This window comes from Triturus cristatus, chromosome 6 (genome assembly GCF_964204655.1).
Source record: "Triturus cristatus chromosome 6, aTriCri1.1, whole genome shotgun sequence".
Taxonomy (NCBI): Eukaryota; Metazoa; Chordata; class Amphibia; order Caudata; family Salamandridae; genus Triturus; species Triturus cristatus.
The window spans coordinates 1,247,011,061-1,247,036,750 of NC_140589.1; the positions used below are offsets into that span (position 1 = coordinate 1,247,011,061).

Sequence of the window (25,690 nt, forward strand, 5' to 3'; positions counted from 1 at the left end):
CAAGATGTCATCATCAATCTTACTTTTGGATCTTGTAACTGCTGCCACTAAGTATGTAGCCACTGCTGTTTTCGCTGCCTCGTCAGCTAAGCTGTTGCCGACAGCATGGACACCAAGTCGTTGGTGACCAAGAGTGTGAATAACATTCACGAGAGGGAGACGTTCTTTAAAGTCTGCCACTCGAACCCAAAGCGTTTTATGCTTAATTGTGCTACCTTTCGTGTCTCGATAATCATTCTGAGACCAGAAGTGTAAATTGTCATTGTAGGACTGGACACAGTAGAAGGAGTCACTCACTATAAGAGTAGTGACTCGGGGATCAGCAAACTCCAGTGCAAGCACCAGAGCCCGAAGCTCCGCTAATTGCGCGGTACAATCACCCAATGACTGCGTATGCACTGCATCAGATTGGAATTCACCATTTACGAATGTACCTACGACAATTGCGCAAGCCGCTGAATAAGCGTGCTTTGATCCAATTGCGGGCTGCGCAGACCCGTCAGTGTATATGACACAATGGTATTCTTCGAGCGGGCGCAAAGACAGAGGTGCCGGATGAACGAATTCATACTGCAAGTACTCTTGAGTCTGTAATGATGCATCAAAGATGTAAGTGACATCTGGCGACGTCAGTGTTGTGGCCCATTGTATCCACCGTGGATGCAAAGCTTTAGAATTTGGTACACTTGCCTTAGTCACTGCCTCTAAGGCAGGATATGGTGTTACAACCAGAATCTGTTTCCCATGCGACAGTGCGCGTTCCTTGAGGATCGCCATCTGCACAGCAGTCAGAACTTTTTCGACCGTGGAAAAACGTAATTCAGCAGAGGTGTACAAGTGGGATTTGTACGCAATGGGGACTGTATCGCCCTCATTAAACGTCAAATACGTGAACCCCACGGCGCCTGGCACTATTCGTATTACCAGGTTAGTGCGGTTATCACGTGTCAGCAAGTATTGTGAAGCAAGAAGGTCAGCCTGTAAAGACTGTAAAATTGCAGAGTGTTCTAGCTGCCAGCTAGACTTCGAAAATGAAGGTTGTACCAAGGCGTAAAGCGGCTTGATATGCTGGGCATAATCAGGAATGTACGTACGGCCGAAATTCAGAAAGCCCAGCAGAGATTGTAATTTCTTCAGTGTCGTAGGAGCACTTAAGCGTGCACACTTCTCCAGAAAGTGGGGGGCTAACCCCTTACCTTCATTGTTGAGCTCGTAGCCCAAAAACAACACCGTATATTCTGCGATGTGAGACTTCGCAAAATTGAATTTGTAGCCATAGTCAGCAAAACTCACGATAATATTGTCGACTCGAGACAGATGTGGCATCAGCTCATCATCCGTAAGATAGATATCGTCAACATAGGAGTATGCGTCGGGGTCTATTCTTTCTAAGAGAGAAACCACGCGAGCAGAAAAGACGCCTGGGCTATTTTTGTAACCCATGGCTAATCTTGTAAACTGTTTTTGTTTGCCGCCCGAAGTAAACGCCGTCCACTGGCTACTCAGTGTGGACAGGTTGTGGCTAAAAAAGCCATTGGAAATGTCAAGTGTCGTTTTAAACCTTTTACGCACGAGACTGTCGACTAAAGCCGAGCTATGTGTATTTTGTACCGCGCAGGTCCGGCAATGGGAGTTTAGGTGCCGGTAATCCAAAACTAAACGGTACGAGCCGTCAGGCTTCGTTACAGTGAATAAAGGGTTATTCATAGGGGACACACATGTTTCAATAACACCCTGATATTCCAATTGTTCAAGGATCGCCGCGACGTTGGGTCTAGCTTCACGACGCATGGGATATTGTGGTTGAGGCTGGGGCATAGACCGCAATGGAATCTCATGGCAGGGGGACAATCGGTCCCATCCCACCTGAGTACGATACACCGCCGGCGCAAGCGCAAGCGCCCACTCCCCAGCATACACTTCAGCTTGGTCCTTAGGCACTGTGTGCCCAAAGGACGGGAGGATTACTTCCTCCCCTCTAGGAACCTCTAAAATGAAAGCTGGAGGCCAATCTGCCTCCGCTAGGAGGATATCATAGGTGGTGGTCAGATTATCCCAAAAAATCCCTTTTATTGTACGTTGTATGTCACCCTCAATTAATAATACTATTTCATAAAGTCTGTCAGGGGGAGCCACTCTGGTGTCAGCTGTTTCAACAGTAACCAATATATCAGTTGCTGTCACCGCAAGAAATGGACGCAGAGCTTGACGGACTATGGTAATTTCCGCTGCGCTGTCCAGTAGCGTCAGCGCCCATGTCCGGTTCCGAAGCTGTGTCCGCACTATCTGAGGCATACCTTGCCGTCAGAGCCGCCACTTTCTTCTTCTGAAACGGGGGTCTTTGTCGTGCAAATTCGTCCTGCTTGCCTTTACCCTCAGTCTGTCGGGGTTGGTCACGCTGTTGTGGAGCACCCCGACCCTTGCCACCGCCTCCGCCACCGGACTGTGTAGCCGATGTTTCCTGTGAAGAACGAGGAGAACGCTGTTCAGAAACCTGAAATCTATCAGGAGACTTAATAGTAGCACGATCGCGCAGATCATAAGTGCGTTCACTACTTGACTGTACGGGAGAGGCAGGCCGAGAGCCCTGTTTCTGTTGCTGCTGCTTTCCCTGTTGTTTAAACCGCCAATTTTGTTTTGGAAAACTTGGTCGGTCGTCCTTACCAGAGGTTTCTGTCTTACCCTGCTGTTTCAGATCGGGATTCTTGATTACAGGCTTAACTCCTAAAGAGCTACGACCCAAATCCCGGTAAGCCTCTGCGATTATTTTCGCAAATTCCTGCGGTTTGTCCTCTTCAGCAACTCGCTTCAGTTCATTACGAACCTGGAAATGCAAAGCATCACCCTTAAGGTTTCCCATTATCATGGTAGCCACCAGGTCAAATTGTCCGAGGAGCCGCATCCCTAATTCTATCGCAGACTCCGCACCATGGTTCTCTTGAACTCGTTTGATAACGGAGGGCAGCTGCAACATAGACGGAGTGCCAAAGCACTGCGCGTACGTCGCTGCAAAGACCTTGCCCCAATTTACACAATCATCTATGTGGGGGACCAAGTCTTTAGGCAAACTAATGGTGAGGATCCTGTGTTTCTCCACAGGAGAAGTATTCGGGTATACCGCTTCTATTTGGTCAAATTTTTCAGCAAGCCAAAAGGGGAAAGCATCCCTAGTTTGGGGGCGCTTGCCCATAACAGAATTAACCATAACAGGACTAATGACCACCGTGTGGTGGTCAGTAGGCTGCCCCGCAACAGCAGGTGCCCCCGCCTGCACATTGCGCGACACGTACTGCACTAACGCCCTATATACCGTAATTAGGGCAGTGTGCAGTACACGCAACTCAGCCACCGTCACCGTGAGGTAACGGGGATGAGGCGTAAATCCGGCTAGTACCGGCCAAGTGGCCCCTGCAATTGATAAAGGACCCATTCTTGGCGGTATAACCACATGGGGAAGGGCGCTATTAAACCAAATAAGATGCTGCCAAGCAGATATTGGTATTTCTTGTGTCCTATACGGCGTATAGTTCGCTGGCACGGCAGCGGCAGTGTAAGAATGAAAGGTATTATCATCCTCACTTACCGCCGGAATCGTCACCCAAGAGTAGAACAACTCATAGGGATGAGCCGCATCGGCTCCCACCACAAAGATGACGTTCATACCAGTGTCCGGCACCCCATACTGCGTCAAATGACGTTTCAGAGCTGCACGGCTATGCGCCGCAATATCCACCGACATTAGGACAACACACACTCGAAGCTATCAGTAGCACAAGGGTTTAATAACCTTTTTAATGATCAAGCTTGAAGGAACCTATATCAATAGAACTAGGTAGGTTTAAATCCGTCAGACTTGTTATCCGGAAACAAGAATGAGGGTGTTGTGGACTAATACAAGCACTACTAAGGCGTTTCAACTCATAGACCAAACGTTAGGTGCGCCATGTTGCAGGGATTCTGCTTATACACAGAACTATGCGTAGAACCCCAGGACCTCAGTGAATTGTGGTGTACCAGAAACTCACCTCAGAACCCAGAACCCAGTATCCGGCTAGCATAAGTGTCCCATTCGTTATCCGAGATTTAGCTCGGCGGTCCCAATGAAAAGACAACCCAGAACAAGCGACTCAGTATACTCTCAGTAATGGTGGGAATCGGAAATACCTGTTCGTATATTATTCTCACATCAGTCCACAACAATAATCAACAGAGACACGGTGAAAATAAAAAGAGTTTATTTTTATAGACCACGTGTCCTAAGATGCAGTACTTTGGCTAATACAAGCAGACAAATGATTAAAATCAAAACCATCAACATCGTTACAATTCCATAGAATATAAAAGGGGTGATCATGTTATAATGACAGTGGATACTACCACCTTCCCTTTACTAAGAAGCTAATATTATTATTAGACTAATAGAAGGTCTCTTAGGCTTGAATAGGGGACCCCATACCTCAAAGATCAGCTTAGTGAAATCACATCACAGGAGCATCAGGAGTCTTCTCGCAGGAAGGCTCGTCTTCGGTCTGAATAATAAACATGATGTCTGTGATATTAAAAGCACCAACTTTCAGGTATTTGCAGCTGCTCGTGTGTTATGACTAAATAGTGGGTCGATCAACCTAGAGTGGAAAACATGCATTGTCTAACAACTCAGACTGTTTGTCACATCGTGTGCAGACCAAGGTCGCTGCGCAGAGCTCGGGATGGTAACAACAGATTGCTCTCATGTGAGGCAAAACTCGAGTCAGCAGTTTGTTTAAGCAATAACATGTGAACGCAGTGTCGTGCGCAAAAGCAGCAAGATGGCTTTCTAACCTCTAACGTGGTTATGCTAACTTAACAATGTATGTACGTATTAAGGGAGTCCTTACTACAGGCTGCCGTAGGAGTTTGGCAGAGTCTTGCCAGGGCGATCCCCCTCACCAAAGTGACGCGCCCTCACCTCACTGCCCAGAAATGGGAGCTCTCTATTGGCCTCGTCATTAAAATCAGTGAGTTTACACCTAAGCTGTACCAGGGTGTCGGGGCTAGGGTCCAGAGATTGCAAGGCATCCAGAGCCTTCATCTCCCCCTCCAATCTCTCAAGAGTGCCACGAATAGAGTGCAGTACGCCCGACTGCTTGGAGATGCATTTGCCTCGGATCACCGCCTTAAAACCCTCTCAGAGCGTGGAGCCAGCGTTGAGGTCAAAATAATTTGCGATTGCCATTTGGATGTCGTCGCAAAATACTGAATCCCGGAGCGCATTGGGGGCAGCTGCCACTCGATCTTGCGCCACGGGGAGTGCGGGAGTTGCATACCGAGGTCCACGGGAGCGTGGTCAGAGAGGGAGCGCGCCATGTGCCCCATGGAGGTGACCCACGCAAAAGCGTCCTGAGTGGTGATCCAGAGGTCCAAACAGGACCAACAGCCCCACGAGCCCGTCAAGCATGTGCCCTCACGAGTTCCTGGGCGGGTGTGCCGCCACGCATCGAGCAGAGAATTGTCAGTTAGTATAGAGTGCAGGAGAGAAGTCACACGTGGGTGCAGAGCATGGGGCCTGGAGCGATCAAGGGTGGCAGAAGGTGCAATATTAAAGTCGCCCCCCCAAAGCAGAGCGGCCCAGGGGGGAGATGCGCTGCCACACCTGCACAAAAAACTCGGGTTATCGGAATTGGGACCATATATCGCTGCAAGGATTAGAGGTTGGGCAAGGAGAGTGCTGCGCAGGATAACAAAGCGCCCCCCCGGGTCTGCAATGACCTGAGAAGTGTGACAGGGAAGACCTTCGCGCATTAGGATGGATACTCCACGAGAGTAGCTGGAGTAAAAGGAGGAGTGAGTTTCGCCCCAATATTTAGAGAGAAGCCTGGAAGATATGGTCGGCAGCAGGTGGGTCTCCTGAAGGAAACAAATGTCTACCTTATGTCGGATGAGGTGGGCGTGTACCTGGCGGGCCTTACGATGGTCGTTTAGACCCCTGACGTTCCAAGTCCAGAGTGTGGTGTCCGTCATACCGCGGCGCCAGGAAAGTGAGTGCCAGATGGGGACAGATGTTCAATTGGGACCATGAGCATTTGAAAAGGGATATGCGGTGCAGAATCTGACGTAGCAGACGACATGTTGCGGAAAACATTATGAAACAAAACAAACAATCAGTCTCGAGAAAGAGGCAACAAGTCCAGTAAGCCCTTCCACCCACCACCCACACCAATTCCCCAATTTGGTTGAGAAGCCAACCCCACCCACCCAAGGGAGCCCCAACTGGGAAGGGGAAGATCAGAGACAAGGTAGGGAATCATCCCTTTGAGACATGGTTCTGCCCGGCGTACGCCCCTGCCACACGGACAGGGTGGCCAAGCCGCAGATTATCGCGGACAGTGATACTAAACAAAGGAGGGCGGCGGAGCGCTAACGCGCCGGGGGCGCATTATATGGAAGCACATAAGGTATCGGGTAGCCTAGATTGGGAGCCAGGATGTGCTGTGTGAAGGGAGAGGTAAAGGTGGGTCCGTTACGTTAGGAACAGTAGGTTACCCCACGTCAAGAGAGACCCCTGGGCCCAATGGCCAGCGAACATGAGAACAACAAATGAAAGTGCGAACAAGTGCGGCTACAGGAGCAGGTGATAATCTAGCCAGGGCAGATAACATCGTGTTAAAGAGCACAAACAACAAGACCCCAATAGTAGAGGCAATAATCAGTCATTGACACTCAAATTGCCATCGGCTGCTGCCTGGGAACTGGATGGTGAAATCTTTGCGGCTTGTCTAGCTTTTTCGCATAGGCCAGTGCCGCCTACAGCTCCGTGAAGACGTGCACTTGGGAACCTTGTTTGACTCACAGCTTAGCCGGGTAAGCCAAGGAATAGGAGACGTCATGTTTCTGAAGCAGTCGCTTGGCCTGGACGAACTCGCGACGGGCAGCCTGTACCACCATCGTGTAATCAGGATAAAAGGCAAGAGAGTTCCCCTGATGGCGAATTTCACCCTTCTCCCTGGCTGCGCGGAAAACCGCATCACGGTCCCTAAAATTGAGCAATTTGGCGATTATTGGACGAGCAGGCAGGCCAGGAGCGGGCCTAGGACCTAGAGAGCATTGGGCACGCTCAACGATGAAGACAGGGGGAAGAACATCGCCAAATAGGTCCCGAATGAGTTGCTCAACAAAGTCTTCCATTTTGGAGGTGTTGGAGGATTCGGGCATGCCCGTAATGCGGAGGTTGCTCCTACGGGAGCTCGCCTCCAAATCTTTGTTCTTGTACCTTATCAGTTCTAGAACTTCGTCCATTTGGAGTCGTTTATGGTGGTCTCGGGTCGCGGCGTCTTCAGCATCAGACACTCTCGCCTCCACATGAGTCAGCTGTGCGTCATGTGAGTCAACCCAGGCTTTGACCGTATCCAGACAGGTGGACAGTTGCTCAAGCTGGGTGGTGATGCCAGTTACGGTAGCTTTCACGTCTAGCATGATGGCTTTTAGGTCGTCCTCTCGGGTCGGGCGAACTTCAGTCTGGGCGGCAGGCTCGCCTGTATTTAAGGCCGCCCATCCTGTCACATTTGCCTGCACTGGTCAAAGGTCAGCTTGGGTTGCTTGGGGTCAGCTTTCCCCATGGCCGGGCTGCAGTCCCCACACAAGCGCGCCACCAGAACCACCAAGGATCTACAGGCGAAGAGGCAGCTTAGGGAGAGGCAGGTGACAGTGAGAGGGATTATGGCGGTGGCGGCGTATTGGACGGTGCGGCAGGCACAGGTCCCAAGGGAGAGGCTGATGCAGGAAGGGCGGTGACCAGGCGACACAGGCCAGCGAGGCCAGGGCCAGCACAGGAAGGCAGCATCCGACCAGACCCCAATGCAGTCGTGCAGATCTGGGTGGGAGGCGGTGAGGTGCCGGGCCCCGCAAGTGGGGTTAGAGATTGAAAAGGCGGTAGCAGGCGCCAGCAGCACGCCGGGCGGAGGAGCCATGTGGGGAGGGAGGCTGGAAGGTGAGGCGCAGGAGAGGCTGTCTCAAGTCACAGGCCGGCAAGGATAGGGTCCCCCCAGAGGCCAGATCTGCTCCGGACACCAGCACAGCAGACGTGCCCTCCAGTGATGAAGAAGCTATGAAGGGCTAGTGGGCACCGCCACGCTCAGCAGCAGGCGAATAAGGGCCGCAAATCAGGTCAGCGAACCTCAAAGGCGGGTAGGTGCCGGTGTGATGAGCCTGGCATGCAGGGCGGCAATGGTGGGCCTCTCACTCCGCAACAGACAGGAGTACCGCCACAAAGCCCCCAACCATCGCTGCAGATCAGCAGGAGCACTGCGGTGGCCCCGCGCCCTCAGGGGCAAAGGCAGCGGGGAAGCGCGGGGAGCGCCCGCCCATTTCGCGGGCCCAAATGAGGCAGCGGGAGGCAATGGGCTCTTAATGCGCCAGATGGCACCCGACAGCGGAAGGAAATGCCTGGGCCCCGCGGTGCGGCGTGTGTGCCCCCAACCCAGCTGCGGATCGCCCCAGCAGCAGCGTGACCCACCGGGATGAAGAGACAGCTGGACGGTGGGTAGTCATCAGCAGGGCGTCCTGGTCCCAGCGGCGCGATGTAGGCAGTCCCACAGCTTCTTGCAGCCCGGCGCAGCCACCAACCGCACGCCGTCAGGGAGGCCCTGCAGCCGCACCCGGGACCAGGGACAGCAGCAGAACTCGATGTGACGCCGGTGGCGAGCGCCCCCTGGGGGGATCAAATGGTGCCCCCGGATGCAGGGAGTCAGAATGGCATGGGCTGGAGGGTCAACTCCACCGGAGTCCGCAGGATTGTGGTAGATTGAACAGCTTGGCCGGCAGACCCCACACAAGGTGCGGCCATCTTGCAGCTGGCTAAGCCACGCTCCCCACCATGCTACGAACCTTGATTTCCCACTACTCACCCCGCCGCTGTCTTAGATCAGGGTTGAATTTTCTGATGAACACCTCCAGAATCAAGAGGTCAAGGGGGCATATCAGCAAGGGCTTTAGCACTGCTTTTTTGGCTTTAAAAGCCAAAAAAGCAGAGATAAAACTAGCACCCTATCAACAACAGGGTGCTAATATGCAAATTTGCATGTTAGCACCCTTTTACTCTACGCTTCCCCTTGCATCTCTAATGAGATGCAAAGGGGGCGTTCCAGAGTAAAATAATAGGAGAAATGTCGCTAAGCGACATTTCTCCTATTATCAAGAATATCGCTAACCCTGTTAGAGACAAAAAAAGCAGTGCTAACCGCGGTTAACGCTGATTTTTTACGTCTGGTATTTTTCTGACTTAGCCATGATATCCTATGGAAGGAGGATATCATGGCTAAGTTTGTCTGTCCCTATCAACAAGCTAACGTGAGATTATCGTTGGGTTTCCAGCGATAATCTCACGTTAGCCACTTAGCGTGAGGATTTTTATCGCTATTGAGATAAGCGTTGCTAATAGCACGCTATCTCAGCGATAAAAATCAACGCTAGCCGGCGATAATTATCCTAGCGCTAAGTGCACTTAGCGATAATTATCGCCGGTTGTTGTTGATATGCCCCTAAGTGAGGTGGACGATCGTTCTCACATCTGGCGCCCAAACTCTGGAACAGTATGGACCCTGAACTTGGCTGTTCCCTTAACCTTCCTTCCAGATAGCTTCCCTTACCTGTTATAGAGCTGGGATGCCTGCAGGTAGCCATGCGCTCTATAAATCCCTAAACCTAAACCCATGTTCCTGAAAGCTGGGAAGAGGGTGATTTTAGCACAGCAAACCGATGCCATTTTTGTGAAAAAAATCTGATACTTATATTCAGAGCACTTTATTCCTATTTTCCCCCAAAAACTAAAAATGTAGCTATATTTTGGCTATTGTCTCTGTCCCCTCCAGGGGACTTCACAAACTCTGGGAACCTTCAGAATCCCCAGGATGTTGGAAAAAAAAGGCTCTACTTTGGCCTTGATACCTTATGTGGACAAAAGGTTGTGGAGGCCTAAGCACAAACTACCCCAAATAGCCAAAAAAGGGGTCAGCCTGCCTGGGTTGGTGGGGGGGCAGGATAGGCACAGCAGTTAAGGGTTTAAAAGACTTTTTATATTGTGGTGGTTCAATACCATGAAGACACTGTCTCTTGAGGTTTATAAAAAGAATATTACATAGTAGCCCTCCTGTAGCTTCTTAGTTGGTGATTAATTTGATGTGTGATTGATTTAGAAAACTCACAGAATTCTGCACCCAGCGCATAAGGGAAAGGGCTTGAAATAAATAGAAACACTGATATTTTACTACATTTGATCCAGTTATCTGAGGCATGGTCGTGTAAACAAAATATAACATTGCTTGTTTGGTGTAGCTCTCCAAGGATGATGGGCCATCAGAAATGGAACAAGGCTGACCCGCAATCAGTGGCAACTGAAATAATGCAGCACAAGAATGTTCCTGTGTATCCCCCATACATTGCAAGATGTACACATTCTGCACAGAGGAGGATCCAGGGAAAGAAACCATTGTTGAGAAATCTGAAAACTTTAGCATCCTTCCCTGTCGCTAGACACTGTCTTTTCTTCCGGCTCTGACACAAAGGAGGAAGAACAATACCTCCTCCACAAAGCTACCGGACTGCACATACACAAACCACAGGCCATGAGTATGCCAGAAACACACCCTAAGCCCATCATGGGACCTCGAGGAGAGTCAGGGCACCACCTCCAAGGTAGTCGGGCAACGAGCCCCTTCAAGCCAAGCTAACCCTCCAGAGAACCACATGGCTCAGGCACCCTTCAACCTCGAGAGAAGCCCACTACGCAGGCAACATTCACGGGCTCTCAGGACCCTGATGCCGAAGCCCAAGCAGGTGCTGAAGATGCCAGCTGGCCCCAAGATGGTGCTGAGAGCTCATTTGGAGCCGAGAAAGTCTGATCCCACAACACCATCGGCGCTGAAGCACCAGGGGCAGAAATATGGTTCAGGCTCTGAGGCAGTGGACTCCAAAAGCATCCAAGACTACTAATTGCCCTGCATACAATCCGTCAGCGACAAGAACTGCCAAATCCCACAGTGTGGATGATTGAGTACAGCCAATTCTGGAACACTCATAGGTGGAGTTGGATGCAAGGCAAAAGAGACTCGTGGTTCAACCACAAATTGATAAAATCTCAACAAAGCTACTGCCAAAACCAGTTGAGGCTTTGCCGCACAAAACCAAGCCAACTTTTGAGGAGGCCCTTGTTTTGGTACTGGAACCATCTCAGAAGAAGAAGAAGCGCAAGGAAAAAGGAACCAGCCCCATTTCACTTTGCTCCTTTCTACCCCTCATTTATCATCCCTTCCTGTTGCCCCTCCCCTTCCTCCTCAACCTCCTCCTCCACTCACTTACACATCATCTAGGCTTTACACTCCTGTGCATTCACCTCAGTCCTCAGCTGATTCATCAAGTCCCTCCCACCCAAATGACACATATAACCCTTTGGGGATCCAGGCAAAGTGATTGAAACTACATCATAGATTCCCCCTCCACTCCCGGCCCCTACTGAGTGCCCAGATCAATGAAGCAATTCAAAGGGCTGTCCAGTATGAGAAGGGTGTCATTCTTGTTGTGATAACAACATCTTGGTGGAAACCCTTTCCAAAATGAAACCTACTCGCGGGTCTTACCCATGCTAAAGGGTATGTTGACACTTGGTAGAGACCACTTTAAAGAAACATGAAAGCCAGGGCAGTAACATCAAGAGTGGACGAAAATATAAGGACCCACCCAATGACCCTCCGTACATCAGGGGACACATGGTCACTAGTGGTCCTCTCAGCAGATAAACATACAAACTCACAAGGGTAGAGTCATGCTTCTCCACCCAATAAGGAGATTAAAAAGTTGAGTGCAGAGGGAAAAGGTCTGGAAGCAGGTTTCTCTAACTATTGGTGTATTGCCAACTCGGTAGGTCTAGTGGCAAAGTATGACAGGGCCCACTGGGAACGAATGCAGGAGTTTCTGCAGCATCATCCGCTCGAATATATCCAGAGAGGGTAGAAACCAGTCACATAGGGCAAGACAAATTTCAATGCAACTATTTGCTGCAATCTATACTACAGCCTTTGGGGCCAAGCCTATCACCCCCTACACTTCCCGAGGATACATTAGGGATGGGTACAGAGGAAATAACAACAGAGGTAGAGGCATAGGAGCTTCCAGGAACACGTAGGCCTCCACCACCACCAAATATCGACCCTCTACACCTTCCCACTGATCACACAAGACCTGTCGCAAGGAGACTCCAGGATTTCTTGCCATGCTGGCAGAAAATCACCTCCGTCAAATGTGGTCAACATGGTTACTGCCCAGAACATCTCACGTTCCTCCTTATAGAGGAACAGATACAACCCCTCCTATGAAAAGGGGCCATCAGACTGTTCCCTTGCAACACCATGCAAAAGGAGTCTACTCTCTCCACTGTCTCAATCCCAAGAAGGACGGCACCCTCAGGCCAATTCTCACCCCCAGGCCCCTCAACCGATGCATCATGTTGGAACATTTCCACCTGGTAACCCTTCAGGACATCACCCCTTTGATGCAGCAAGCAAATACATGACAACATTAGATCTGAATGATACATATTTCCTTATATCCCCATCCAGCCCACCGATGCTATCTGCACTTCAAGGTAACTATTTGTCAGTACCGAATCAAAGTTTTGCCTTTCGGCGCCACCTCCACTACAAGGGTCTTCACCAAGTGCCTAGCGGTCGTTGCCACACATCTAAGAAAGGGTGACATCCATTCTTTACTCCTAATTAGACGATTGGCAGATGAAGAGAGCAAGCATGCTTCAGTACCTAGCCCATAACCAGACCACTATTTCTCTTCTTCACAGTCTAGATTTTACCATCAATCTCACCAAATCACATTTTGTTCCTCTACAGATGCTGCTCTTCCTAGTGTCAACCCTAAACTCAGTTACAGGCAAAGCCTACATCAGGCAACAAAGGGTGAGGGGTTTTCAGAAGCTCATCCCACTTTTTCATCCAAATCATCCTCTCCAAATCAAAACAGTAATGTGCTTCTTGGGATGATGGCATCCACATTACCATAGTGTCCCGTGCAAGACTACACATGCTCCCGCTTCAACAGTGCCTTGCAGCACAACGGTCTCGAGTGCAGGGTCACAGGAGTTTCTAGTATTGGTAAAGGCCTGCACACATCACTCTCTGCATTGGTGGAACAGCAACAACTTGTTGAAGGGCTGTCCTTTTCAAGGTGGACGCATCACAAGTCAGATTGGGGCACACCTCAATCACATGACAGTACAGCTGAGACATAATATCAATTGCCTCGAGGTCTCAGCAGTCCAACTAGCATTCAAAGCCTTTCTCCTTCTGATTCAGAGCAAGGTAGTCTTAATCCGAAAAGACAATATGATCACAGAGTACTAAGTACAGAATCAAGATGGAACTCACTCACTCCGCCTCACCCTGTTATTCCAAACAATTTGGCTTTGGGCCCTCCACTACTCCATCCACCTAATGGCGGAATATCTACCAGGGGTGGAAAACGATTCGCAGACCTGCTCAGCAGGTCTCACAAACACGCATGAAGGCCACCAGCATGGCCTTCCTTGGAAACATTACGTATTACAAACAGATAATTACAGGGTAAGTAACATTTTCCCTACATTACGCTCAGCTGTTACAATTTATTTTAACGTCCTGTCGGAGAAAATGGTATTGCTGATATCAGAGCCTATGGCATCATTGCTATCCCAACACTGCCTACAACTGCCGTCAAAAAGGACTGCGGTGCGGAGAAGAGGCGATGGGGAGCTTTATCCTATTTTGTGCAGAAGTCCCAATACTGTCTTCCTATAAATGAGGTCCCGTGTCTCCAAATTCCACCATTTGTCAGAAACCAAAGTGTGACGGTTTATCATACAAATCCCTTGGTCACCATTTCACAGGCAGCTACTGTAATCCTTCTCTCAATTAAATGGGCCAGCCATTGAAAAAAAAAACTGTTCTCTTTGCTCAGACCGCCCTCTTTAGCAATCAGCATCAATAGTCATTCTTTTGTCGGCTCCAGGGACATCTTAAGGATTTTGGTGGCCGTGGGCCGAGCGTATTTTGGGATCCCCTGGAACAGGCTTGAATGTATGATCCAATTTCAGCTATTTCATGCTGGCCTGGTGACTGACAGTTCACAGACACTCTCCTCAAAAATCTAAATGCGTTTACATCTAAGATTCAGAGATAGTGACGAGCGTTTTCAAATTTGTAATACAGTAGCGGCTCACTAATATTATTGCAATTAATCTCTGTGACACCCTACCATTTCTCATATGTGAGATCCTGTTTTAATCTAAAAGATTTTTTTTTATGGATGTTGCATGAAACATAAACACAACGGGGCAGATCTACAAGCCCCTTGCGCCACTTTTGCGTCACTTTTGCCATGTTAAAAGTGACGCAAAAGTGGCACAAGGGGCTTGTAAATCTGCCCCGACATTTCTCGCAAATTGTCTGTAATGGCTTCTCACACATCACCCACATTAAAAATAAATTTAAGGAAAACGGTATTTAAAACAATTTGAGTAAGAGTTATTCGAGGTCATCAGGGCGAGACTTTGCAGAACAGAGCTGGCCTGAAAAGGCTGGGACACTGGGCCAGAGCCCACTTTGCCCATGCCTTAAAACGTCTCTGGACTCAGCATGGGTTTTGAGATCGGATGTGACATCGTTCACGGGATGGCCCTTTTATACTGTTGGCTGAAGTAAAGCTGTCTCACATCCTGCTAGCATACTTCTTTTAGATACCACGGAGTTCTGCTGAAGAACAGTTGCTAATCTATTTATATTGGTCTGACCACCTATCGTGTGTGGTTTTATAACCACCGTAGATGGTGGCTACCTGGGAAATGGAACGCATGTTGTAGCCTTGTAATTGCTGCTCTCTGGTGCGCCGGTGTCTGCTGCCTCAGCGAGCAGATAAATGACTTGGCGTGCTGGAAGCTATGCGTGCAGTACACAAGGCATTTATCACCGGCCCTGAGCTGATGCCTATCCTATGAGACGTCCATACAACCATCACATAATTCCGCCTCAATGGATTGATGGATTTCTTCATTTCCTGGCAATGACAAATGGAGGTAGCACTCGGTACCTGAAGAGCAGGCAGTGTGAAGTCAGGTGATTTTGCAGGATATTCTGGACCAGTGCCTCAGCAGGCTTGGTGTACAGTGCACAGGACTTTCAACTTGATCCATGTGCCCCCTGCTGGACATTTGAGTGTTTTCGGACTGATTTTTTACATTGTGCCTTTAAAGATTGAGAAGCGTTCTTAACGTCTCATTTTGTAGTCTTGTCATCCTGGCTGGTTAATCTTGCGCACAGTGTTCGTGGATTACTACTTGTTTTAATATCTGCTCATTGCAGATGCTCTTTGACCATCGGTGAAGACCATGAATCAGAAGAGATTGCATTGCCTACATGCAATGTGAGTCTGACTTTTGTGATGTGAAAGACTGCAAGTACCAGAATGCTCTGGGGTCTACCTGGATACCAATAGCTCAATAATAAGGGGCACATTTATTAATATTAAGTGTATCACAGCAACCAAATTTACTGCACTGGGGAGGAAATCAATGCAGAGCCATATTTATTTACCATGGTCTGCTTCTGCTCTCATCTCCTCAGCTGATGCACAAACAGACTACCTAGCACAACACCCAACCTAACCATTGCACCATGGTGCAGCACTGTGTTCCTGATATCTACATAGGATATTTGCTGAAAGCATACGCTTCCAGCACACAATCCTATGCCTAGATACATTCTCATACTTTCCATGCAATGGCTGTGGGCTACAGTGCAACACATGCGCAATGAGTGAAAAGTTTAGAGACATAAAAACATTTCTCCACATTAGTGGCTACTTCAAGGTGGCGTAATTTTTTAAGCAAAGCCCTGTCTGACCATCTTAGTAAATTGGGCTTTCCTTAAAAACACTGCGGGGGCCTGTAGTAATACATCCATTTGACACCCATGTAACATCCCGTTAATGGAAAGCACTGAGAAAAGGGCTCCTCTCCAGGGTAAAATACCAATAAAACATTGTGCTGCTTTGCATGACTGTGGGCTGGTGCAAAGTCTTAGTAAATCTGTCCTCGAAATGCAAAAGATGCTCTATCTGTGCACACTCACACCTCCGGTGCAACATTTTATGTTCAGGAAGATTGTGTTATGCTTGCTTCACAGTGGTTTGTCCCAGCAAGTGTGACTTAGTTCTTCCTTTTGAGCCTCCAGGAGTAAGTTACACCTGCTCATGGAAATAATGGCAACTGACCTAAACGTTGGAGATTTTATTTAAAATCTGTAAGGAGCCATCGTGCCACGTTAACAAGGCAGTACAAGGGCGCTAATTAAAAATGGCAGGCACCATTCATTCAATACAAAGCTGCTGCTTCACCACATTAATCGGTGCCGCCCATTAACGATGACACAATTATTATTGGATTTATTGGGACAAGTGCTAGAACAGCCTTAGCAGACATTTTAAGGATATGAACTGGAGTTAGCCATTTGTGACCATTTGGACATGGTTGAGTAGTTGTTTGAAGAAGTTAATAGTGATTAAATGTATTAAAAGCTGATGTTTGTAGCTGGTTGAAGTTCCTTCTCATCAAATTTTAGATGGCATCAATGTCCTTAAGACCTATCTCTGGAAACGAGAGAACTTGGGTTGTAATCCTGTTTTCGGTATTTGATCACACTTTGCCTTCCTAGCCAAACCACCTCCGCTTCAACCGCCTTATTTCCCTTATCAGCTGAATTCAAAATTGCTTTTATGTAAGTAGACACTCAGCGTAAAGCGACACAGAGCCGCCTGGGGATTATAAATCCATGACACTGCCCTGAGTGGGAAAAGCAAAAGCCACAGCAAAGAGTCAAATAGTAATCAATTAATCAATCAATATAAACTTGATTCGGTTCATGAACAAACCATAAAAGCATACACAATCATGAAATAGCTAAAATCCAGCAGTACACATCATAAAATACATAAAAGCCAACAATACAGAGCTATGGATACATTAGTGAGTACACAGATAATTATATAAAAATAGGTTTCAGCAACGCGCTGCTAAAACCAGATCTTAAAATAAAAAGCAATAAAAAGCATTGTAAATGACTCAGTTACTCAAAGTACATAGTGCCTCGTGATCGTACAGCTGAGCAGAGGAATAGGTTTACACTGAAACAGGTCTCGTCATCTTAAAGTTGTTGAAGGTAATAGCAGTGCTTAATTTGAGCCGGTGCTTTCCGGTGCTGAGCACCGGCACTTAATTGGTTTCCGGTGCTCGGCAGGGCACCTAATTGTCAACACCACACTTAGAGCAGTCTGCCACAAGATGGCGCTGCTCATGTCATTTAGAGATGAGCAGTATACCAGTTGTTTAGGAAAACAATATACATGTAAAAATTACTAATACCTGCCTCCCCAGCCATTCCTTTAGCTTTGGGGACCTGGAATAATCTGACCTGTCACACATTACATGCGAGAAAGATGATTAGTAGTTGTTTTAGCACTGTTGACAAGGTCGATGGGTGGTGCAAGCTGCAGTGGCCTCCTGGTCAGAGCCCCGGCACTTAATATTGTACAAATTAAGCACTGGGTAATAGTGGGATGGGATACAATACCGAAAATTCCTGAGTTTAAAAACAGGTAGTAAATATCTCCCTTGGTATAGATCTTATAAAAATCACAGAAGAGGAGGAAGAGTAGCATTGATAGGCTAGAAGCATTATTACATGGGAATACTCTACTTTCTAATTTTTGCTGTTATCCAAGGGGAAATCAAAGCAAATATTTGCTCATGTGAGCTCCAAAACAGAACAATAATGAACGCATCCAATATCCTCTAGCATTCCATAAATAACTAGTTGATGACATTCCAGGGTTTAGATGCAAATAACTTGCAATGGATGTTTCTAAACCATCAGCATTTTCCCTATCCACTTGAAAGTGGGCTTAGCAATAGAGCTTGGACTTTCTTTCTGTCGGTGACAGTGAAGGATGCCCTATCAGTGAAGATATGAGTGAGGTCAATGTCATCGAATGATTTTTCAACATATGCCAGCTATGGAATCGAACACCCTTGTCACCTGTCAAACAGTCGATTATTATTTCCCTGGTTAATGCTTCCTCCTTTTCCTTCTAGATAGAAAGCCACAATAAGGGAGGTTTAGTTTGTATATAATCACACAGGTAGTTTACGCCTAATTCCTTGTGGCAAACATAGTGAGAGGTAGAAGGGGGGACTACCAAACTTTTTCTAAGGAAGTGATTTTCTTCCCTCTGTAAAGTTTCATGATCTTTTAAACCTCAAATTTCTGCTCCCCATGATGCAATTGGAATGCATTGGGCAGTGTCGATCTGCAACAATTGGGCCAGTGCCCTGCCTCCCGACGGACAGGCGAGACTGAGAAGAGATCCTAGAGCTCTAGCCAGTTTTCTATACATATTGATACACGTGAAGCCCGAAAACCTGATGAGCTAAAAGACACACCTAGCTGGGAAAACGTACCAATACTTATTAAGCGATGGCTGCCAGCTTGAATACTCATGTGTTTAACCTCTTCTGTGCCCATGACGAGATGGTCTCTTCATGGAGCACAGTCGCGCTGTGCCCATGACGAGACTATCTCGTCATGACACCCACCCACTGGGGAAGCGCCAGGCACAGGAGGGGGAAAAGGCCTGGCAGCGAAAGGGTTAAAGTGCTTGGGACCACAGGTGATGATAAAAGATTTAGCATAATCTGCTGTTAATTCAAGATCAGCCATAAAATGTGCAAATGATTGCACTAACAGACGCAGAGCTTTGGTTGTGCAGGCAAAAAGTACAGCGGTGGATTAGAAAATGTTAACAGAGTCTTGTGTAATACTGTTCAGCAGGCAAGATTAGTTTCATCTGTTTCTTCTGGAAGAAATTCCAATCACGCACTGGTTTTTTGTAAGGTGTTTATAATAGTACTGACTCTCTATCCATAATAGTAAGTGAAAGAACAGCCAACACGTGTTTCACCCCTTTACATGGCCATCCAGCCAGGGGCTTCCTCAGGGCGGGTGAATTGCTTGGATAATCGATCAGCGTCGTTTTTGAAAAAAAGTCCTAAGGATTCTTAAAGTCAAGGGCAGAATGCAGGTCCAGGTCGTGGCAGTCAGCTGGAGTCTTGTGTAATACTGGTTTGTGTTTTTTTAATCTATTTATTTTTAAATCAGTATTTTCGCAATTCATGTTTAATCTGTCTTTATCCCACTTAGTCGCTATGCTACCACTGCTTACTTGTCAAACTTCTTTCCACATGTTCTCACGACAATCTTCTTTCTAGATGTTGATGAATGTACAAATAACTCTATGTGTGGCACTCATGGGTTCTGTGAAAACACCGAGGGCTCCTACCGCTGCCTCTGCCACCAGGGATACCAGGATTCTCTCGATGGGAAGGGGTGTGTGGGTGAGTCATGTCTTTTTTCTATTTTTCTGTGAAGACCAACTGCCTTGCTTTAACAACCATTGTCTTCATTCAGCATGAATACGTTCTCACTATATTTTGCTGATGTGTAGTGGAACTGACAATATTTTACACAGTAAGACATTTTAAGCAGATGTGCACGGCTCTGCACTCAATAGCAAGTATAGGTGTTCCAAGTGGGAGGGACATATGCAACTCACTCCTTGATGATCTTTAGTTTTAGTTACTTTTTAACTTGTATTTTGAATTGCATTGGGTTACCAACAATAACATACAAACAATTCCGAACTCAACAGTGCAAAAAGAAGGAGGTTCAGTATATGCAGCTATTGGGCTTTTGCTAAGCGATGTTAGAAATTATTAGACGGTCTGAAATAAGCATATAATAGTATACAAATATTATATATCATTTCACATTGTGATTTCTGCAAGTGCTCCTCTTTGGTTACTCATCTTCTGTGGATTTCTCTAGTGTGATCTTCTCTAGGTTAGTGCTTCAGTCTGTTTGTCAATCTGCGTGTAATAGTTACTGGTGTACCTTCTATCTTTATATCTGTTTTTGGAGGCATCAGCCTGCAGAATGATTCTAATTGTTCATGACAGTATGCTACGTCTAGCGACTAGTCTGCAACCCTTGCTGTTGCCCATCTTTCACATATCATTTCAACTCAGCATTTGGGCAACACTAAAAGCATCAGCTAAAACTTTCTATGTGACAGGGACAAGTTTTTAGTCCATACCAATTGTGCTAGAAGGGGAGTTCATTCTAGTGGCGCACCTCTGATGCCTGACATACTCTTCTCTACTTGTTTCCAATATGCACTTATCTCTGGGCATTGCCAATTCATGTGGAGAAAACCTGCACGGGGTTCCTTGCATCGTGTGCAGAATGCTGTTTGCGGAGAACTATTCTGTGTAAAATCTGAGGGGGGTATAATATAATCTGTGGATAAAGTTATAGTGTATTAATCTAAGTTTATAGTTAGGAGGTCATTCACAGAAGTAGGACTACTGCTCATCTGCAATTTGCATTCGCAACTCGGCTTCCCAGCTCTGTTTAGACATCAGTTGGCAGATCGGACCTTTTTTCTGCATGGCACTGTAGATGCATGGCTAGTTTTTGAGGAGGGCAAATCCAGGACTTTCTCGAATATGGTAAATGTAGGTGGCGGGGCTGAAAAGCAGTTGTGTCTCTTGTGTCAGGCCTCTCTAATCCTGTAGTATTCAAATATGTCTAGCTGTGTATGTTCTTCTTGTTTTAGTACAATTTCTGGTTGCCCGAATGCGCCTTCATGGTATTTAGTAATCTAAACATTTTAGTTTATCTTTGCAAGTGCCTAGTTGCCTGCAGGTCGGGGGAATACTCGGGCTGAAGGGTAGGGGAATGCTGGGAGCAGATAGCACAATTAATTTGGTGCTTCGTTTGGGTTTATGCCCGGCCCATGTCATTCCTTTAGCTGTGTCAGTGTTTGTGGTGGGCCTTGCACCCTCTGTGCAGATCAGTGTTAAGGTGCATCGGTTCTAGGGTGTCTGTTTCCACTGCCACATGCGTCTGATAGTACATTGGGAATTGCCAGTAGTGCATAGATTGAGACAGCACACATAAGTAAAATAGATCAAGGTATGGGAATGCTAGTCCCCCCCCCTGTTCATATGGTAGCGTGTGTAATTCCCTTTTCAAACGGGGTTGGTTGCCTGCACAAGGCAGCCGTGTCAAACAAGGTTTCAGTCTCACAAAGAAGGAGTGGATATAGCCTTACGGCTAGAGCCGTCGACCTTGAAGTTGGGGAACCGGGTTTGAGTCTCGGCAACGACGCTCAACATTCTTTGATTCTGGGCGAATCACTTAATCTCCCCGTGCCGAACAGAAATGAACGCGTCCATCTGTAACGAAACTGGTGCTCTTGTAACGCGCTCTGATACCCGATTTCTCAGGTCTAGTTTGTGCTATATAAAACTCAAAAAATAAAAAAGAAGGTTGCGTTGAGTAGGGATGGATATATTGTTGAAAAGTTGCAAATATTTTGATTGTGCCCATCTTCTCAAGCACCTATCAGCCAGCAAGCGAAAGTGACACGCTCATCCACTTATCTACCTGTTGCTTTGTCTATGCCACTGCCATCCCGTAATTGTCATGTATGATGTCTTTTATGTTTCAGCTCTTGTGTATGACGTGGCATTTTACTGAGGACTCCTCCTAATTTTGCGGGTATTCCAGTTCACACCGAATAGTAGTGGCAGTCATTGGCATGATTGTGGACTTCGCCCAGTTATTATGAATCCCAGATTACCCTGCGAATTTAAGGAATTCTCTGATTAGTGATGTAAGATTTCTTCTGGTCTGTCATCTGGAGGTGAAGCTTAACCTCCTATCTGCATTGTGTTGGCACAATTGAGCCACAAGCAGCCCCATTTCTAGAACAACCAAGATGAGCGACAGAGGGCAGCCATGCCTAGGGTCTCTTGCTATGCTTATAAAAGAGAATTTTGTACCATTCTGGCTAATACGCGCCCCTAGGCCAGAATACAGTAACTTGATCCTTTTAACATATTGTGGGCAGAAACCCAGCTGACATAAATGGTGGAAAAGATAGTCCCAGTTTGCAGTCAGACTCTTTAGAAGCATTGACAAAAATTGGTGCCTTCTCCGTTCTAATTTGGTGCAATACTGCAAATAATGTTCACAAGTTGTGCACACTAAACCTACTGGGTATGAAGACTGAGGGATCCGCCCTAAAAAGACTTGGCAAATTGGGTAGTGTGCGGTTAGCTAGCACGTCTGTTAAAGTCTTATTGTCTCTATTAAATAGCGATTGCGGCTGGTAGGAATCCACTTTGTCTGAGAGTTTGCTGGATTTCACTTAGGTGAGCATCAGCACTGCGTGGAGGGATAGGGAAACAGCCCATGTCAGGAATGTCTCAGCATAGTCATTTAGGAATCTAGGAGCTAGCTGTGATATGTATTCTTTATAAAAGTGCTCAGATTGCCCAGCTGGCCAGGGAGCTTTCTCATTTGGTAAAATATGGATTACATTTGTTGTTTCTTCAACAGTGATAGGCTCATCTTGCCTAGTCAGCTATTGTGTCCAGGAAAGACATACAGATCAGCCATCTCTGACATTTTATTTGCATTGTATAGAGCTGTGTAGTCGTTTTAAAATTCTAACATTATTTGATTTGCTTCTTGTATCTTTGCCCCCTCCTCAGTCTCAATTTCTGTAATCCCTGAACTCACTCTATGTTGGGGTATACGTGCTGCCTGTGATTTGTTTGGCCTATTGCCCTCTCTATAATTCTTGGCTTTCATTTTTTACACAGTAAATTAAGTTTGCTCTGTGCCTCTTCTTGGTACTCGTCAAGTTTTGCAAGTGTCTCTGCTAGTATCGCCATCGAGCACTCCACCTCAAATTTTGTTGTCTCTATCGTATTTAATTCACATCCCAACTTTGTCAGTCGGGCTCTAATGGCTCTTAGGACCCCAGCCTGAACGGGAAATGCATGGTCCCCTAGTAACAACTTTATAGGCCTCCTAAGGAGTTTCAGGACCTTCTATGGTGCTCTCCTTTAGTCAAAAGTACATTTGTCTCCAGTCAGATTTTCTCTATAAAAACACTATCATCTAGTGCACCGTTTGGGCAGTTTCCAGAACACTCTGTATGCTTCTCCTAGGGCCATCAGTTTGAGGACCACTGGGGAGTAGTCTAACAAGGTTCTGTGAAGATGTTCGACTGTTGTTGTCCATGTGCAAGCAGTACACAACACAAGCCAGTAGTCCAATCTGAACCATGTCAGCGAGCACCAGACATGCATGTGCCCTCTTTCAACGTCAGGTGTCTGAGGCGCCACATATCTAATACGTTGTTGTCAGTCTTAATGTCTTGTATTTACTTCGCTGTCAGAGGAGTTTTTTTTATTTACTTAGGTCCATATTAACAAACCATTTTTGCAGTTAGTATCAGCCCAATTGGGCTGTTTTGGACCACAAAACGGCTTTTTTTCTGTAAACATAATAAATTGTGATTCTGTAACACATTACCAAATTGCAGTTTGGAATTGAACATGCATACCGATTCAGTATTTTAAAGGGGCGTGTTAAGGGCATCCCTTCCAAATACAGAATCGGAGTGGTAAGCATGAATTTTTGTGACCAAATTATGGTCGTATAACATTAATGTTTTACTGACTACTAAAAGGCAATGATAACCATTTGCAAATGAAAAGAGATCCCATTGACCACTGCTTACACTAAACAAAATGTAACTTCAAAGTTTAATTTTACGTTTTCTTTATGGAAAATGGGCTGCAATTTTTTTAAATTGCTTTATTAAAAAAGCAATCACAGACATGGTGGTCTGCTGACCTCAGCAGGCCACCATCCCTTTTATGCCTGAGATTCCTAATGGACCGCAAATTGTGACCTAACCCATAAATATTCATGAGTTAGGTAAATTTGCAACACAATAGGAATCGCTATTTAAAAGATGTCAGTTTTCTTACATCAGGAACTGCAATTTCCTAACTATGATTCGGTAAGAACCACAACTAGGAAATTGAAGTTCTAGACTGGGTGGAGACAAACTCCCCAAGTGTAAAGGAACTAGTATATGAGTGACAGCATCTCCAGTAAAGCACAGATAAGAGAACATACCTGACTGCAAGTCATCTCTTCTGCTGCAGATGAAAGGAACCCAGCAATAACCAGGGCACAAAACAACCAAGTTCGTCTCAACCCTACCGGAACTCTACAGTAGGGCAAATTCGATGTGGCGGGGATGGATCATGATTTATGTATATGCCAACGCTACTTCATGAAGTGGAGGCCTGAATGTCTGTCTTCCTGTCAAAAAATTGGATTTGGATAGTGTGGGGCCTGGTTAATTTCATTCTGGACTGAAGTACAATTAAATAATGGTTGGTCGGTATGCGCATAATAGCTAAACTGCTCCTGTCTGGCCAGTCGGCAGTGTGGGATTGGGATAACTGATAGTACACGCTGAACACAAGCATATTGGCCAGACTGCTCCACAGCAACAATACTTCTTCCAGTTGTATGATTGCTTTTATAAACACACATGAACTTAATTAGGGAAGCTGATATTTCTTAAATTATAATAAAGCCTTGTTGATGCAAAGCAGCTTTCTTGAAATTGAAGAAGAATGTTGATGATCAAATAGGTTTTCACAGTCAATTATTTGAAATGCTCTTGGAAGAGTCTCATGAGGAATAAAATGTAACTGTTTACTAAATGTATGTTTTGGCGCAAGGTAACTTTTTCAGTGAGAGTTTTGTCTTATGAAGACAGAGCGAAATGTGACAGAATGCGCTCATTACTTTTGGCTGGAAGACAGAGAAATGAAAACGGAAATGACACAGCTGACCAGCTTCGTGGCTCTCCTTTAGTGGGATTGCTACCAAATCCGAGGCAGTGCCGAATTAAGCCCTGTGGAGGCCCATAGACAGCGAAATTTCGGGCCTACCCTCACAAATGATCTCCTAACACCTAGTGCACTTTTTTTTTTTACAAACTGACAGCTAGCCAGAAGATGAGCTTTTAAGAGTCAAACTGTTATGTGAATCTGATGTCTCTGGCTTATGTACTTTAAGTTGTTAATGGGTAAAGTACATTAATACAGTATTTTTTCTATAGAGTCTTTAATGTAAAGCTTTCGTTTCTTAGAGTTGATTAATTTTTTTCTATCTTTTGGAAACAATATTTAAGAAAACTTGATTGTAATTTTCTTTCAAGATCAAATCAATATTATTTCTATACATTGTCGCAGGGCCCCTAAACTGAGTCAGGCCTATAGGTCGGTGTCTACTTTGCCTATTTGGTTAACCGGAACTGCTTCGAGGTTAATGTTTCCCTACAGTGCAAGATCAACTCTTTTTTTTCCTTAACCTAGCTCATTTTCTTACCAATCAGGTGGTCTTCTCATTGGGGGAATCATTGCTATTTTCCAGCAGGTAATGGTGGGCGAGACACTAATGGAAGAGTGGAGTGCTGTCTGTACCCTAGAGAGTGCTGAAATCAATGTGTTTCACTTTTTCCAGATGTAAATGAATGCGAAATTCTTAGTGGAGTCTGCGGAGAAGCCCTTTGCGAAAATGTGGAAGGTTCCTTCATGTGCCTGTGCTTGGATGAGAACCAGGAATATGATCCAATGACGGGACACTGCCGCTTCCGTGAGTCAGAAGGTAAGAGGTTGCAAAAA

General features: G+C 46.4%; 1 protein-coding gene across 1 annotated transcript in view; it reads left to right on the forward strand.

Moving 5' to 3' along the window:
* The window catches only part of LTBP1 (latent transforming growth factor beta binding protein 1), a 1,238,788-nt gene that overhangs the window by 1,080,356 nt on the left and 132,742 nt on the right, over positions 1–25,690 (forward strand). The window contains exons 27-28 of the mRNA XM_085612185.1: positions 19,334–19,459; positions 25,530–25,673. Of these exons, the coding sequence (XP_085468311.1) occupies positions 19,334–19,459; positions 25,530–25,673 (270 nt within the window). The remainder of the gene's footprint in view (positions 1–19,333; positions 19,460–25,529; positions 25,674–25,690) is intronic.